The 16,920-nt window shown below is 49.0% G+C and overlaps 1 protein-coding gene across 1 annotated transcript in view; it reads left to right on the top strand.

Moving 5' to 3' along the window:
• Positions 1 to 326: 326 nt before the first annotated feature.
• SSH1 (slingshot protein phosphatase 1) overlaps positions 327 to 16,920 on the top strand; it is a 19,216-nt gene continuing 2,622 nt past the window's right edge. The window contains 12 exon segments of the mRNA XM_009996818.1: positions 327 to 403; positions 3,158 to 3,261; positions 4,937 to 5,001; positions 5,765 to 5,886; positions 8,036 to 8,104; positions 8,512 to 8,577; positions 9,952 to 10,146; positions 10,400 to 10,493; positions 12,043 to 12,171; positions 13,293 to 13,339; positions 14,625 to 14,771; positions 15,624 to 15,824. Coding sequence (XP_009995120.1) covers positions 3,177 to 3,261; positions 4,937 to 5,001; positions 5,765 to 5,886; positions 8,036 to 8,104; positions 8,512 to 8,577; positions 9,952 to 10,146; positions 10,400 to 10,493; positions 12,043 to 12,171; positions 13,293 to 13,339; positions 14,625 to 14,771; positions 15,624 to 15,824 — 1,220 coding nt within the window. The 5' untranslated portion in view covers positions 327 to 403; positions 3,158 to 3,176.

Below are 16,920 nucleotides of genomic sequence, written 5' to 3'. Positions count from 1 at the left end.
GATGCTCGTTGCCTTCGGAGCAGGCGGGAGGAAGCAAACAAACAAACAAGTCTGGAGGAGGGAAATGATTAGACGAGCCTCAGCTGGTTTTTCCCCCTCCTGAATGGCCCTCTTTCATCAGGATATGTTAGGACAAGTGTTTTTTCAAGCCAGGATATCAGTGGAAGACACAGTGTTCTGTAAAAGTCATCCAGTTCCTGGGTAGCATCAACAGACGCGATTTCTCTGCTCCGCTCAGAATCTACGGACAACTTTTTTCTCCTTTTCTTTTTTTTAATGGGTTTAGAAGCAAAAGGATGTGAGTTTTACAGCTAGTTATGAATCTTTTTGAATTTACTGACTTCTGTCTGACTCTTGGGCCAGCACAATGCTTCTGCTGTTCAAAGAAAACCCGTCCAAATTAGTATGTATAAACCACTCGTTTTTCTGCTGCTAACAAATGCTGCTTGCTGGGGCATTCATCTCAGCTGCTGAGGGTCAAAAGTTGGGGATGTTCTGTAATGATGGGATCTTTCTGTTCTTTGGGAGACTTTTGGGAAAGGCAGGAGTGTTAGTTGTCTGCTAGAACTGCAGGACTTAAATGGGCTTTTTAAAACTGGGTTGGAGTCTTGTGCCTGGGCTTTTCCTGACTTGTGTTTTGTTAGCTGTATTTTGGAGCAGTGGTGTGAAGTGGCTGAGAGCAAAGAGTGTTCCCAGAGCAGGAATCAGGGTTGGTCTCGGGTGATGTTGCTGTTCAACATGGTGTGAAGCAGGAGCCTTTTGCAGAGAGGGCTGTGCTGGTCTTGTGGAAACGGGAGGTTCTGTGGGAACTGGGGAGCACGGGGAGCGGTGGGCAGGGAGGGAGGGGTGCTCAGAGGCACAGCGAGCTGTGCTGCGGGAGCTTCGTGCACAGTGCAGGAGACAAACATCTAAATGAAGACAAGAAACCTTGCTCTCCACAGGTTCCTTGGCTTTGCTTTCCAGTTTTGTGCAACCTGCTCTAGTGGTAGGGTTCCCTGCTCGTGGCAGGGGACGGTTGGAACTTCTAAGGTCCTTTCCAACGGTTATGATTCTGTGATTCATTTCCACACAGATGAATACACGGGGAGAAAAGTTTTGGTGTGTGGGCTGTCCCTTCCCTGCAGCCCCTTTCTGCTTCTGCAGCACAGCTTGCTCATTTGCCTGCAATTGGGAATGTTCTGCTTTATTGGGAAAGATTTCCAGACTGCAGGAGAGGAGAACGTCAGGGGAGATGAACCCTCAGAGCAGGAGTTACCAGTGCCTTTGGGAAGGAGCCCTGTCTCTTCCAAGGCTTTTCCTGCTGTAGACATCCCAGTCAGTACTTTATTAGGGATAAAACAATATCCTTCAGGAATATTTTTTTCGGTGTCCCCAAGAAATATATCCCAAAAATCTTGGGAAGGGAATACTGTGTATCATTTCCTTGTGCATTATCTAATCCTTCCATCCTCTTGCTGAAACCCCAGCGGAGTGTGTGTGAGGCTGGTATCCAGCTGAATGTCCTACCCCATGTGTTGGTGCTACAGCTTTTGTGTAACTCCTGGCCTTTTTTAACACTTTCCTGTGAGATCTGGGGTGTGAAGGAAACCAGACTCTTCCTGGCTCCCTTCTGGAATGAACCGGAGCCGGCCTTTGGGACCCCGGGCAAGCTCCACACGCCTCCTGGTCCCACACAACTTGCTGGAGAAGTGAGTGGGGAGTGCTGGAATACTGTGGGAGTGTAAATGGAGAAAAGCTTGGGTTTATTAGAGTGCTGTTGTCCTGCTGGCATTTTATTCATCTGATATGTTACTTGTGGAGGCTGGAACTTGGGCGAAAATTTTAGTTCGTTTTCTAAAAGCAGCTGAAATATCAAATTTAAAACTAATGCAGATTTTTCTGGGAAATTTGCACTGTGAAGGCTCAGCTGAAAAATGAGGGAGCTTTGCCTGGGAAGCCTGGCTGTGTTCTCAGAGAAGGGAAAATCTGAACTTGTATTGAAAGCTGAAAAGACCTGAAATTCGTGTCTGTCTTTCCAAAAACACTAGGGTAGAACGGAGCATCGAGGGTCACTCCTGCCCTAAGGCAAAGACCCCAGATAAAGTACAGAACAGATGACTTCTGGGAAGAGTAACTCCTGTGGGACCACTTTCTGTAGCATAAGTAACTCCCATGTAGCACAATCTCATAATGGAGCATTTATATATAGTAGATAGCAGACAGTAATTAATGATGATCTATGTTGGGAAGCACAGGGTGGCAGAAAATTGGGCTTTGAGGCAAAGGATGTCTCTGGTGCTGTTGTGAGTGGTGTGGGAAGTGCAGTGTAAGCAGTTACTGTGGCAACTAAAAGGCAGCAGCTTGGGAGATGTTGATTTTCAGCCTTGTTGGGAGATGGAAACTTCACCACTTATGTCCAAGCCTGTTTCTGCAACGCTCGCCAGTGCGTCATGGTACATTGTAATTGGGCTTGTGCTGCTGCTTACTGTAACTACTGGTTTTGTTCAGACTTACCTTTAGTTCTCTTTTGAGGCCTGAGTGTCATCTGACTGTGGAAAAACCCCCTGTCTTTGTACACACTGTGACCTGCCTTCCTAGCAGCCGTATTTTCCAGGCCAGCAGTTTCTAGCCAGAGCAAACTCGGCTTTTGTGTCGGTTGTTTTCTCCCCTGAGGTTTCAGTGCAGTTTCCTTTCTCTTGCGATGTGCAGGTTTCATCTGCCCTCCCTTCCTCTTGACATCTACAGACGGTTCATGGTTGCCTGTTCTTGTTTTTGCATTCCAAAGTCTCAAGAACTGAAATTAGCAGGGACTGATTGACTTGGAACCTGATCTTTACAGGTCTAAGCCTGTAGAGAATTGTACCCTCTACTGGTTTTAAGTTACAGAATTTGATAATCAAATGCTAAAGTAATTTCAGCCCATGACAGCTCAGGCAAGTATCTCCTGCAATGACCAAGTAATAAAATGTTGGTGGAAAATGACATGTGAATAATCCATGAATAATCCTGAAGTCACACCATGCAAGTGGCAGGATCACACTGTGGGAACAGCTTCTCAGGGCAAAATCCTGCTACTTTTTAATGAGGGGAACCTCTTCTTTCCCTGGGCCTACAGACCTGAGCATGCCTCTTGCTGATGTTCCCTTTCAGCTGACCTTCTCTGTCGTTTGTTTTCCAGCCTCAGCGAGAGCTTTTTCATGGTGAAAGGTGCAGCCCTTTTCTTGCAGCAAGGAAACAGCGCCCAGGGCCAGAGGAGTCTCCAGCATCCTCACAAACATGCAGGTAGTGGATTAAATCACCTCCTGAGATTGTTTTTCCCTCTTGCTTTGCTGCTCATCCTGCCTTGTGGGGAGGCCAGCAGCACACGTGGGTGAGTGGGTGACCCCTCTAATTGTCATTAGTGTCTTGTACAGCCTGCTGAGTAAAAGCAGGTTTCCAGCCCATGGGATTTGAATGGGAATGTGGGATTATTGAGTCTTTGTTGAAACCTTTGTCATTTTCTCAGAACTGTAGCTGGAGTAGGAACTGATTCTCTGCAGACATGATGGCATGCAGGGTGGCACTCTTTGAGCAGGGCAACCTGCTGAGCCCCAGGGTCTGTGCTGAATGTGTCCCTGTGCCCCACAGCTGCGGGTGGAGAAATGTCACTTGTGCTTCAGTGATTTGTCTTGCCCTCCCCCTGTGGGGAGGAAAATTGGATGGGCTGAGTCACAGGGCTCTTGGCATCTCCTCTGTAGTTACCGAGGCCCTGATTCAGCACAGTGGGGACACTTCTCCCAGTGCTCTCCCAGCCTCCAGTGATCTGAAGCTTGGGACTTGTGGTGCCAGCTGACACTGTTTGTTCTTTTGGGACTACCTGTTGCTTGTTCCATTTGATGTTGCTGGGAAGAGTGAGGAGTATTTTAATGAGCTTTGGGTCTCTGGATAGACATAGGTTTCTTAGCTCCTTGTGTCCCCTTTCCTGGTTTCAGGAAAATCCCCTATTCAGTTACCTCATGACAATCTGGCCTGTGAGATCTAACCATGGTTTAAGAGCAGACTGTCCTCATTCCCCCAGTCCCACCTAGTATCCCAGACTGGTGGGAAGAAATGGTAGGGAGGTGTTGGGTGAAGATACATAAGGACTGATAAGCAGGTAAGGGGTTCAGGAAAGTGGATTCTACTCACCCAGTGTTTCCAGACCTTCTGTCTTGAACAGTTTCAGAATAAGTGATCACTGGGAAAAGAGAAATAAGCTCATGAGGCATTTTGAGAGCAGGAGCATGTGGGAAAGGCACAGTGTGGTACTGTGTGGCTGCTGCTTAGTAAACACTCTAAGCACAAAGAGAGTGTTTGAATGCCAAGCTTGGCTTTGGGTTTCTTTAATTGTCAGCAATTCCATATACCCGGCAAGCATCCTACGGAAGGAATTTTATCTTGTATGGAAAGTTATGAGCACATTGCCCAGTTATTAGATGTGAACTTGTCTTGTTTTCTTGTAGGTTCTGTGTTCCTTTTGCTTGCTTTCCCCTGACAGAAATGTACCCACTACTCTAGAGCCTAAGGGACTCATGGGATGAGCAGCACTTTGTTTGAGATAGGAGGGATCCATCAACCAAACTGAGCCTTTCCTGCAGCTCTTCCTTGGGAGTTTCTCATGTTCAGACACACCTCCTTAAGGCCAGGGGGCCTGGTCCCACAATCCTGGAAGAGGAAGAATATCCTGTGTGCCAGTCACAGTTGGTTTCAATACATTTGGTAGCTTCCAAATACCATCTGGTCAAGCTCTCCCACAGCTAATGCTGTTCCAAGAAGCTCACTTCAGTCAGTGCTCTCTGGGCCACCAAATTGGCCTCCCATAAATGGTAATTTTTTTTACTTAGAAACATCCAGTTTCATTGAAGGTCAGGACTCTGCTGACTTGTAGTGCAGCAAGTGAGAGACCTTTTCTGATTTTTTGCCTCTGCTCTCCCTGCAGGTGATTTGCCCCAACACCTCCAGGTGATGATCAACCTCCTTCGCTGTGAGGACAGGATCAAACTGGTAAGAAAAGATGCATTTTCCTGCTCTCCTTCCTATTGGAGGCATTCAAAACAGACCTGTGGAGGTTCACAGAAAGCATTGGCACATCTTAGGTTTCAGAATCAGCTGAACTCTGTGCTCCCAGCCCTACTACCTTTTCCTGTCCACTCCTTTTGCCCTGGTCCTTACATCTAGGTCATGAGTTGAGTTAAAAAACTGACCTGTCTGAAGTGTGTTTGTTTTGTTAAGTTAGATTTTCCAGTCAGCTGACAAACACTGATAGAGGAGAAGAAGCAGGAGCTTGCTGATGCTAATGGACAATCTTAAGTCAGTCTTGAAACTGCATCCAAATGGGGCTGGGCTTTCTTTTAGAGGAACCTGCAGAGGCTACAGAAGTGGCTGCAGAACAGTCTGTGTCAGTGATCCCTCCAGCATGCCTGGCTGATTTCAGTGGAAGAATCCCTTGAACTTGCCTCCCTTTTCAGTTCAGTGCATGACCAATATTTTTACCAACTTTCTAGTCACACTTCTTTAGAACAAATGTCCAAGTAGCATTTTGCAGGATTTCTCCAGCCTGGGGCAGGTAATCTGGGCTGATCAGCTCCCCACCCCACGCCAGGTCAAGCTGACACCCAGCCCTGCTGGACTGTCTCTCCCTGTGTCTTTCATACTCAGCAGAGCTTTTGAGCACAATTGCACCTTGAAAAGATGATTAGGCAGCAGATTAGGCAGAAGTAGTTGTTATCCAGGGGCTGGTGTGCAAAGCTTGGTGACCCTTTCCTAGGCTGTCCGTTTGGAAAGCGTGTGGACAGACCGAGTGCGGTACATGGTGGTCGTGTACAGCAGCGGCCGGCAGGACACGGAGGAGAACATTCTGCTGGGGGTGGATTTCTCCAGCAAGGAGAGGTATGTCTGAGCTTGGAAACGGGGCAGGCTGGCTTCTCTGGGAAGCCTGTCAACACCAGACTTGTCCCCAAGCAGTTACGTTACACGTATCTGCAAATTCTAGCAAGGGAAGGGGCGTGTGTTGAGTTTTCTGCCCAGTTGAGCGGGTGGGTTTTTGTGTTCCAGAAAGCTTTTGGTCTCCTTGGAGTCTCTGGGGAGTTATGGGTGAAGTGATCACATGGGATCCATCTGGAGGGCTGTTCATCTACCTCGTCAGTGGTAGTTTGCTGTCTGCTCACTGCAAAATGCTCTTACAGACACATTTGCAGAACTGGAACTTATTTTAATCTGTGCACCAGACTTCAAGTCTGTGGATGGTCTGATGCAATGGGGCTGGGTTTTGGGGGGGTAGCTTAGTTGCCTAATAACATCAAACCAATATACTGCAAAAGTGCCTCCAAAACCAACAAACAAATGTGTCAGTAATGAGCTGTTTCTTTTGTCTAACTGATAAGAGCACATAGTGTTTGGAAAGGCAAACAAAATATTTTGTTATCACAAACCCTCTCACATTATTCCAGTTCTAGGTGAGTAAACCAAGGCAGAAAAGCTCTTGGCTCAGAGAGAGAGGGCTGGTTTGGCAGAGCTGGAGTTAGAAGTCAGAGCTTCCAGGCTGTTATTTCTGTTCTCCCCTGGTTTAGCAGGCTGCCCTGTCATGCTGGTGCAGCCAGTGGGACTTTGGTTTTCTTTTTGGAAAACCTTAGTGGTTGTTTCCATTACTGTCAGTGGAAGGGGGAAGCTTCTGCAGTGGGAGCTGCAGGGAAACTCCCAGCTGTGCCTTCCTCATAAGCTGATTGTCATTGGCTTTGATGCTGCCTCTTGTGTCTGCTGTTAAATCACTTACTGTTGGTGTTAGGGAGGAAACTAATGCCCATCTCCCTGTGGCACACTCGTGTGCAACAGCAGTGAATGTTTGTGTGCTGTGTCCTCTTCAAACCTGAAGCAATAATATGTTCCTGGTGACTGGTGGTGGGAGGTGAGAGGGAAGGTGGAAAAGTTATGACAGATCCATCCTGACTGTAGAGTGAGCTGCTGGTTCAGCCACTGTCCCCTGAAGGCCAAAGGTTTGGTCATTAGGGGTGAGTTTCATGCATAGAGAAGTCAGTTGGCATCAGTGGCTTCATGGGGTGACTCCGTGGCTCTGTGCTGGGGCTGAGCTGTCAGTGCTGAGCTGGAAGTGTTCTGGCTCTGACAGCTTGACCAGTCAGGCACTTTGCTGCATTTTATTCCTTTTACATCTGTTTAATAAAAACCATTTTTTCTCGCCAGGCTCTAAAGTGCACATTGGCCACATGTGTGTTCAAACTGGCCTGTCAGATGCTTTCATCTGTTGCAGAAAGCAGCTGGAGGCTGAAAAAGGAAAGGGAAAGAACAAAAAAACTGAGTTCTTTGCTAACTGGCTATTGCTGAATGCATCCCAATGTCCTTTCAAACTTTAATATTGCAGTAGCTTAATTATTTCCTGCTTGAAAGTCACTGTCCCCCATTGTGGCACAGTTTTCTTGCCAGATTGCATCTCTGCAATGAAAGTGTTCTTCTGGGTTAGGTAAACTCATAAAATCTGGTTTTGTCCTCCCCACCAGCCAGAGTGCTGAAGTGCAAATGGAACACGCAGCCCTTTGGAGGGCCCCTGGGGTCCCCTGGGGAAGGTGACCCTGGGGAAGGGCAGTGGCAGTTCTGCCACCTCCCAGGCCTTGCTCTCTTCTTCCCTCCAGGGAGCTGAACCTCTGCAGCCAGACCCCTGGCAGCTGCTTCTGGGTCCTGGTGGGGACCTGCCCTGCTTGGAGCTCCTGGAGAGAGCAGGAGAGATGTGGGGCAAATCCTGCAGTGCTTCCTGGAGGGGAGGGAGGAGCTGGGAGTCTTGACTCCTGCTTCTCTGACCTTTCTCCAGCCCCATGGAGCAGGCAGCATGCTCATGCCAGGGCAGACCTTCAGACTTCAGCTCCTGGTCTCCTTGTGTATCAGGCATTTGATGGCCTAAGATATTACTAGGAATTACTAGAGCAAGCCTTGAGGATTTTAAAAATTAAAGGGTATTAATAATTTAGGATATTGGCATGACTTCACTGTGGCCTATATTTAACATCCTGTGTAACAATCTCTCTTCCAGTAAGAGCTGCACTATAGGAATGGTTCTTCGCCTGTGGAGTGATACTAAAATCCATCTTGATGGTGATGGGTAAGAAACCACATTAAAAGGATAAATGTGAGTGTCCTTCCCTACTTGGGGGCTGCTCTAGGAGAGATTCTCCATCGCCTTGCAAATGAAGTTCCAATTTTGGATTCACAGCTGCAGTCCTCTTGCTCAGACAGGGAGTTTTGTCTTGCTGCCCTCAAACTGCTGAGTGGAACCTGGGATACCCAGTGACCATTCTCTGAAATTCCCCCCCAGGGGTGCAGCTCCTATTCCTGGCACTTGCCCTTCTTATTTGCAAGGATGTTGGAAAATCAGTGATAGAAAATCTCATCCCTGGTTGTTTTGGTCTGTGAGTGTCCCTGGAGCTGCCTGGCAGTACCTGTTTGTAGCTTGTGATGCAGAGAAGAGCAGTTTCTGACTCTGGGTTTCTTTTTTTCCCTTTCTCTCAGTGGCTTCAGCGTGAGCACTGCAGGGAGGATGCACATCTTCAAGCCAGTGTCAGTGCAAGCCATGTGGTATGTGTGGTAATTAGCTCTGTTGAGAAAGAGGCTGTCATTTCTGTAAGCAAATTAAAAACAAATGAACAAACTGCATTTTAGCACTCTCCATAATTGGTGCTTAGTGGGCTGCAGCAGAGATGCTGTCCTGTGTCAGCAGGTAGTGGTGCTGTAAAGGGAGTGGGAGAATACTGAGCCCAGAACAGGACCAGAGGGTGGTTTCTGGTCTGAAAACAGGACCTTCTGCCTCTGCTTAGAGCAGCAATGTCCTCTTCAGTATAAGGGAAAAGGGCACCAGTGAGATGAATAACCATGAAAGACCAACTTGGATTCATCAGGCTGCACACCCAGTCTTTCTTCTCTCCACATATTTTTCCAACTGGCAGAGGGAGGAGCCTGGGGGACCCACTGCCAATCCAATGGCATTCCCAGTGGCATTCCCTGTGTTCTGCCTTGTTACTGGGGCCAAGCTGGGGTTCCTGCTGCTGAAACTCCCCAGGTGCCTGTTCACCTTTCAGCTCCTGTCACCCCTCCCATGTGCAGGGATTCCAAAACACTGAAGCAGAGGTGGCTGAATCAGCAGGAACTGTGCCAGCAAATTCCTCCTTGGAAGAGGCTGCTCCCCAGCCCTGCAGAGAACAAATGCATCTCTTTTGGTCTGGGCAGCTTGTTGGCTCCTGTTGGGGCCCTGAGAGATCCCCCTCCTTGCAGCATCTGATGGGGAAAAGATATAGATGTGGAGAAGGATGTTGTGCTGGGGATGGTTTGGTACAGGAACAAATGGAACTCTTGTTCTTGTCATTTTTTAACTCGGCCCCTCCTGTTGGCAGCCTCAGATGTGGTTAATGCCTTCAGTGCAATGACATCTTCAGAGCAGAGTCTTGAAAAAAGAAAAAAGAAAAAAAAAAGGAAAAATGTGGGGGGAAGGAAGGAAAAAGTAATGCTAGAATTTGCAAAAACAAATGACCCAATCTGGGCCTTGTCCCTGGAGCATGTCAGGGGCCAAGAATGCTGGTAAATAGGCTTTTGACTCCTTGCTGAAGGTGGTTTGAAAATTGTCCATGTTCCTTATTTTTCTTTGGTCTGGCTTTACGAGTTAGCTAATGATTAGATCCCAGAGCGACTTGTGCCTTGTGCTTGCATGTTAATCAGGAGAAGATTCCAGCCCCTGCTTTGGGCCAGCTCTTGAGAAGGCCTCCAAGGTGCAGTTTGTGCCCTCTCTGAACTCTGGTACAATAAACCTGCAGCTCAGAAAACAACCTGCCACAAACAATGTTGAAAATCCATTTGGTTTTGTGTTTTTTTTCCTTTTTCCCCCTGAAAATCTCTCTGATCCTGCTCTGCCAGTCCCTGCTGCTCATGTCTGCACACATTTCTCCTCCAAACTTGCAGGTCTGCTTTACAGATCCTCCATAAAGCCTGTGAAGTTGCCAGAAGGTACAACTACTTCCCCGGTGGGATGGCCTTGGTCTGGGCCACCTACTATGAAAGCTGCATCAGCTCTGACCAGAGCTGCATCAACGAGTGGAATGCCATGCAGGACCTGGAGTCCACCCGCCCCGACTCTCCAGCCCTCTTTGTTGACAAGTCAGTCCTGAATTTTAATTTAAAAAGTTGTCTTGGCTCACGAGAGGAATCTCCCCTTCTCCCTTTGGTTCTCTCCTCCCGTGGCTCATTTCCTTTCTTTTCATAAATGTCTTCAGATGTTGTGTTTTTTTCCTTCCTTTATTCTCATAAAAATTGCTTTTAAGTCAAGTCCCTGCCACTGCTCCTCTGCAGTGGGAGCTGCTCTGGCTGTTCCCTGCCAGCCTGGACACATCCCCCCCCTCTCCCTTTCCAGGCCCACCGAGCGGGAACGGACGGAGCGGCTCATTAAAGCCAAACTCCGGAGCATCATGATGAGCAAAGACCTGGAAAATGTGACTTCCAAGGAGGTAAATAGAACATTTCCTGCTGGACTCCATTTCCAGAGAGTGCTGTGCTCAGGAGGAGACACCCTGGGACTGGGGATCATTGGCTTTGCAGTGTGTTTCCAGCTGTTCCCAGGAGACTGCTCTCTGGCTTTGCTCTGCAGCCTCAGCAGCAATATCAGGGTAACCCCAACACCCCAGTGTGTTTTTCAAACCCTGAGAACAAGTATGTGACTTTCAAATGCCAAGTGCCTGGTTCTTTGCCAACAGAGTGGCAGCAGAGGAGGCACCTGCCTCACGCTTGGTTGCAGCACGTGCAGGTTTGTCCAAGCAGTGAACTTGCAGCCACTCATTCCTGGGTGCAGCCCTGGGAGGTGCCCAAGCACAGGAGCACTCTCAAAAGCTGCACTTGGTAGCTTGAGGCCTTGCAGTGGGGTTAGAGGAGTGTCCTGGTCTACAGTTGCCTGTGGACAGAGCAGAGCAAAGTGTTTGCTTTCCTTTCTCCTTGTCAGCTCTATTGGGAGGTTTTGTTTTCTTTGTTCCTGAACAAATGTCAGAGGGACTTGCAGACAGTTTTGCTTGTGAGTTTATGGATGAAAAATCCCAAGTCAAGGCTAAAGCTCATGTGGACCTGTCCTGCTGGCTGGTGTCAGTAGGTCCAGCCACAGCGCAGAGATACTCAGAGCAAGTGGAAATAGTTCTTTCTGGTTGGGTGTTTGTGTGGTTTTTGAGGGAGGCTGTTAATGTGCAGGGCTTTCCTTCCTACAGCTGAGAACTCTGGCTGTGTTGGAGCTCTGAGCCCTGGGTGCTCTCAGGATGCTTCTGTTTTGCTGCAGCCATTTTCTGTGGTGCCTTGAACCAAGTTGTGGCGCTTTGCCCTGCACCTTCTGCAGCTGAGGTGCAGTGGCAGGACTGTCTGTGCCAGAGCATCTTAAAGAGGGAGAGTATTGGAAATTAAGCTGGAAGAGGGTAGATTTAGGTTAGACTTTAAGAAGAAATTCTTTGCTGTGAGGGTGGTGAGAGCCTGGCCCAGGCTGCCCAGAGAAGCTGTGGCTGCCCCATCCCTGGCAGTGTTGAAGGGCAGGTTGGATGGGGCTTGGAGCAGCCTGGGCTGGTGGGAGGTGTCCCTGCCCATGCAGGGGGGTTGGAATTAGATGATCTTAAAGATCCCTTCCAACCCAAACCATTCCATGATTCTTATGAAATCTCTCTCTTCACTAGCACTGCTGCTGTTACTCCTTGTTCCTGTTGGATTTCACATGTTTCAGTTATCTGCTCCCTGAGGTCTTGTGTTGGTTTTTTCCTCTGGAATTATTTTTAAGAAGCAGATACCCCAAGTATATTTTTTTTGTGCTCAGATGTTTATCTGAAGCTTCATTTACAGATCTTCAGTTTGGGGGCCTGGGATACTTGGAGAGATGCCACACAGTGAGATTCCTTGTCTCCAACAGATCAAATCCCTCGTGCTGTTTTTAATGAACTACAGAAAAAGTGTTTTGCAGAGGAGTGCCAGCAAATGTTTCTGTTGAACAGCCATGATTCTAGGTGGCATCCTTTGTTTTCTTCTCTGCAGATACGAAATGAGCTGGAGAAGCACATGAATTGCAACTTGAAGGAATTCAAGGAATTTATAGACAATGAAATGCTGCTTATCCTGGGTCAGATGGACAAACCGTCTCTGATTTTTGATCATTTATATCTGGTAAGTTGCCATGTGAGGAGCTCCATAGTAGCAGGAGGCTCAGTGGGAGTGACCTGACAGGTCACTGGGCTCAGGGGAAGCTGGATTTTGTGTCAGGGCTGGTTCCTGCAGCCTGAGCAGGAGCTACAGCCCTGCTCTCCCACCCTCTGTGCACACTTTCCTCCAGCACAGATGCTGCCTGGAGAAGCCCACAGTAGAGAAGCCTTTTCCTCTGGCTCCACTCTTGTTTCTGGCCCTAGATGTACTGGTTCTTCCCTGGCAGGTTGGTCTGTTTCAGGACATACCATGGCATAGCTCAAGTTCTTTCTCTGCGTGCTCATTTTCTATTTCTAGCAGTGATTTTCTTTTAAGGCAAACAAGGGCTGTGGCAGGAGCTGTCTGCCCTGTGGCTCTGCTGAGGGGCACTGAGTTGCTTTTCTGGACTGAGCCCATGAAGCTCTATAGGCCTGGCCAGAGCTTCCTACAGAATCAGCCTGCAGGTGATGGATGATGGGCTGCTCAGCTTGAGCAGAAGCAGTGAACGGTCTGTGTTTCCTCCAGTCTTTTGCCACTAGATGGTACTCCAAGCAAAACCAGGCACTGCCATCTGGAACAAAGGCCTGCTGGAGATGGACACGTTTGTGCCCGTTATTCTTCAGTCTGTTTTGTTTTGTTCTGGAGAGGGTCAGAGGAACTGCTCGTGTTCAAGGGCAAAAACTGCTTTTTAAACCCTTTCTAGCTTCCTGTTCTGCAGGTGTGGGGGGTCAAAGGTGTGACCACCCCCATAGCTTTCAGGTTTTGCCTGTGATCCCAGTCATGCTACACACAAGCATTTTCTTTCCCTGCACTACTGATCTTGGTGGCTGAAAATCCAGAGTGGCCGGGGCAGTGACTTGGGATGTGCTCAGTCATGCTGGCCTAGAACTAACTCCTTAGGTGAGGACACAATGCCCCTGTTCCCTCCTTCAGGAGGTCCCTGCCCTATCAGGAAGGACGTGTCTGTGCTGAGCTGCTCCAGTGCTGTGTTGCTGTTCCAGAGGCTGTTACCAGCATCTCAGTGAGGCTGGGGGGGGATTGCAGGACCTTAGGAAAGAGGGAGGATCTCAGGCTCCTTCAAAACGTGTGTTCTGTGGCTGTTGCAGGGGTCAGAGTGGAATGCCTCCAACCTTGAGGAGCTGCAGGGCTCGGGGTGAGTACCTCACCTTTCCAGCACTGAAATCTCCAGTTGTTTGCCTTGCATTTATATTCAGGTCTCTTGGGATGACACGTGATGTCTGTAGACTGCAGGGATGAGTTTGGGCCCATTCCCAGTGAAGTGGTTCACTTGCCACCAGGACCTCAGTTGAGCAATTTTTCCTTCTTTGTTTCTATCAATCAACTTTGTAGAGTGGAAACAACAAAACTTCTCCTTTGTGAACTACACCAAGATGTCCAGACCCCCCTGGTGTGTAGCAGCTGAGTGTGAAGTGGCCATAGATTGTTGTTGTGTCAGGTGTGAATTCCTGCAGGCTGCAGAACAGCAGATACTACAGTGATGAGTTTAGGGGGGGAAAAAAACAACAAACCAAACGAAAAAACCCACAAAACTCTTTCTAAATGGAGCAGATGAGCAATCTCCACCTCACCTGCCCAGACAGGCAGCTGCAGGGCTGTCTTTCACCACGCTCTCATCACACACCACTTCTTGGCTCCCTTTATTTTCATGCTTTTTGGACAAGTGAGAGTTCTGCGTATAAATATTTGCTGCTTGCCCAAGGCACACACCAGCCCTGCTGCCAGGAGCTAAAAAATATTGCTCAACAACATGACTACAAGTGTTTAATTTGGAGTCCTCGGAAACAGATGTCTGAACATCTTTGAACAAGTCGATCACCCAGCACATCAGTGCTTTTGATCTACAGGGAAGGCATCTTGACATGCAGTGTCTGAAAGACAAAGCTGGACAGATTCTGAAAGAAATATCCTGTGTCCTTGACTGGTCTGAGTGATAGGAGGTGATAAATGGAGATGGGCATTTGTTCTGCCCAGCACATTGTAATCCCTGCTGTAAGATTTAGCAGGAGCCAAGAGATACCGTGTGACTCTCACTTAAGACTTTTGGTTAGAAAGAAGAGAAAAAAGGTGGTTCTGCAGCTGAAAATAGTGGTTCCTGGTTCCCATCCCTTGTCCAAAGGAGTCACTTGCAGCCACTGCTCTTCTCTCAGGGCCTCAGAAGCCATGAGGCACAGAGAGGAGCTTCTGATGAGGTTACACAGGATAAGCTTCTCCATCCTGTGCCCAAGGTCCTGATGCTTGGGATGGGATCTGCCAGTGGGGAGGGATGGGGGAAGGGGCAGGCCTGGCACGTCAGGTGTGTGAGCTGTGCTGGAGATGAAACCTTACAGTTCATGTTGTCAGATCTCACGGGCTTCCCAGTGTGTGTCCATTCCCTTCCATGGCCCTGGCAGTTGAGCTGCCCCTCTCTCTCCCCTCAGCATCGACTACATTCTGAACGTCACCCGGGAGATCGACAACTTCTTCCCCGGGCTCTTTGCCTACCACAACATCCGCGTGTATGACGAGGAGACAACAGACCTGCTGGCCCACTGGAACGAGGCCTACCACTTCATCAACAAGGCCAAGTGAGTGGGCTGGGGGCTGCCCCCGAGCCCACCGAGCCGGGGTCTGACACCTGTGGATCCTCCCTGGAGACACCTGCTTCCACCGGGAGCTCGTGTCCCTGGAGTGTCCCCATTCCTTGTCTCTTCCTGTACGGACTGTAACCTCTTCCTACCCTGTGATACTTTTTATTATTACTTTGTTTTGTTTCCAAAAGGAAATGAGGACATTTCCTCTTCTCAAAGAGTTCTGGAGATGCTCCAGCACGTGGCCATATTGAACCAGCCCCCCCAGCTGTCTCTGCAGACAAGAGATGGTGACAGAGCAGGACAAGCTCTGCTGGGCTTTTACACTGGGGTTGTTGCTGCTTATCCCTGTATCCAAAGCCTTGGGCAGGCAGGAGGCTTCATGGTGGGCTCTGAAACAGCAGCATGATGGAGCTGCCCTCAGGGGAGGTTTAGGCTGGACATTAGGAAAAACTCTTTTCTCTGAAAGGGTTGCCAGGCACGGGAAGGGGTTGCCCAGAGAGGTGGCTGAGTCACCCAGGAGGTGTTTAAAAGTCGTAGAGATGTGGTGCTTGGGGATATGGTTTAGTGGTGAACATGGGAGAGTGGGGTTAAAGGTTGGGCATGATGATCTTGAAGGTCTTTTCCAACCTAAATGATTCTGTGATTCCTCTGACTCCCAGCTTCCCTGGAAAGATTATTCTCCATGGCCCACTTAATCCAAAACGTTTCTCACCCACTGAGCCGCAGGGTGGGGGTGCTCAGGGGGACAACAACAACAACACACCGTCCCCTCTGCCAAGTAGAACTGTAACAACCGGCGCCGTAACCAGAATGACCAGACGTGTTTCCCTCTCTGTCCTCCTGCAGGAAGAATCACTCCAAGTGCCTGGTGCACTGCAAGATGGGCGTGAGCCGCTCGGCCTCCACAGTGATCGCGTACGCCATGAAGGAGTTCGGCTGGTCCCTGGAGAAGGCCTACAGCTACGTGAAGCAGAAGCGCAGCATCGCGAGGCCCAACGCGGGCTTCATGAGGCAGCTGCTGGAGTATGAGGGCATTTTAGATGCCAGGTGAAGCAGTGGGGTGAAGGGAAAGGTGACTTGCAGGGAGCAAAGGAGACGATTGTGGGCGACTTCTGCCGGGGTTGTGTCGCGGAACGTGGCTCAGGCTGCGTGGAGCTGGGGAGGCTGCACCTCAGGTGCTGTGTTCAGTTTTGGGGCTCTTGCTGCAGAAAGGACACTGAACTGGCTAGAGTGGGCCCAAAGGACAAAGCTGGTGAAGGGTTTGGAGCACGTGTCTTACAAGGAGCAGCTGAGGGAGCTGGGGGTGTTCAGCCTGGAGAAAAGGAGGCTGAGGGCTCACTCTCTGCAACTCCCTGAGAGGAGGTTGTAAAGAGGTGGGGATGGGGCTGTTTAGTGAAGTTACAAGTGATAGAACAACAGGTAATGGCCTCAAATTGTGACAGGGGAGGTTTAGATTGCATGTTAGGAAGAATTTCTTCACTGGAAGGGTTATCAGGCACTGGAACAGGCTGCCCAGGGCAGTGGAGTTACCATCCCTGGAGGGATTTAAGAGTCCTACAAACATAGTACTTAGGGCTATGGTTTAGTTAAGGACTTCCCAGTGTTAGGTTGATGGTTGGACTCAGTGATCTTTAAGCTCTTTTCCAACCAAAGTAATTCTGTGATTCTGAGTTCTGCTCAGGCAGTATGTTCTCCTGAGGTCTTGCACACAGACGTGCCACACTCAAAAACATTGGCAGAGTGTGCATGGTGCTGTGGTCTTCAGGGTCCTCTTCAGAAGGGCAGGTGCAGAAGCCTGGGCTCATTGTGTTTTTGTAAACCTTCTCCAGGCCAGGCCTCCCTGGATGGAAATTAGCTGTCTTCTAGGGAGATCTGCTCTGGTTTAATTTAGTGAGGGCTTCTTGGTGTTTGGGGAGCATGTTCGTGTTTCTCAGCAGCCAGTTACTGCTCAGCAAAACATTGTTCTTGCTTTATGAGGCAGAACTGGACAGTGTTGGAGGCAAATCACAGCTCTGGGCGACCATGCCAATCACAAAGCTTTGTCACTGGGGGCACTGAAGTATCTAATAAGGGTTTCTGCATGCTCTGCTTGGCCTCTGCTCTGCTGGGTGAAGGGAGGGGTATGTTTCGCTCTGGTTCAGCA

Source organism: Chaetura pelagica, unplaced genomic scaffold (genome assembly GCF_000747805.2).
Source record: "Chaetura pelagica isolate M959 unplaced genomic scaffold, ChaPel_1.0 scaffold294, whole genome shotgun sequence".
NCBI lineage: Eukaryota > Metazoa > Chordata > Aves > Apodiformes > Apodidae > Chaetura > Chaetura pelagica.
Note: the sequence above shows the minus strand (reverse complement) of the source record. Positions and strands in the feature narration are given on the sequence as shown.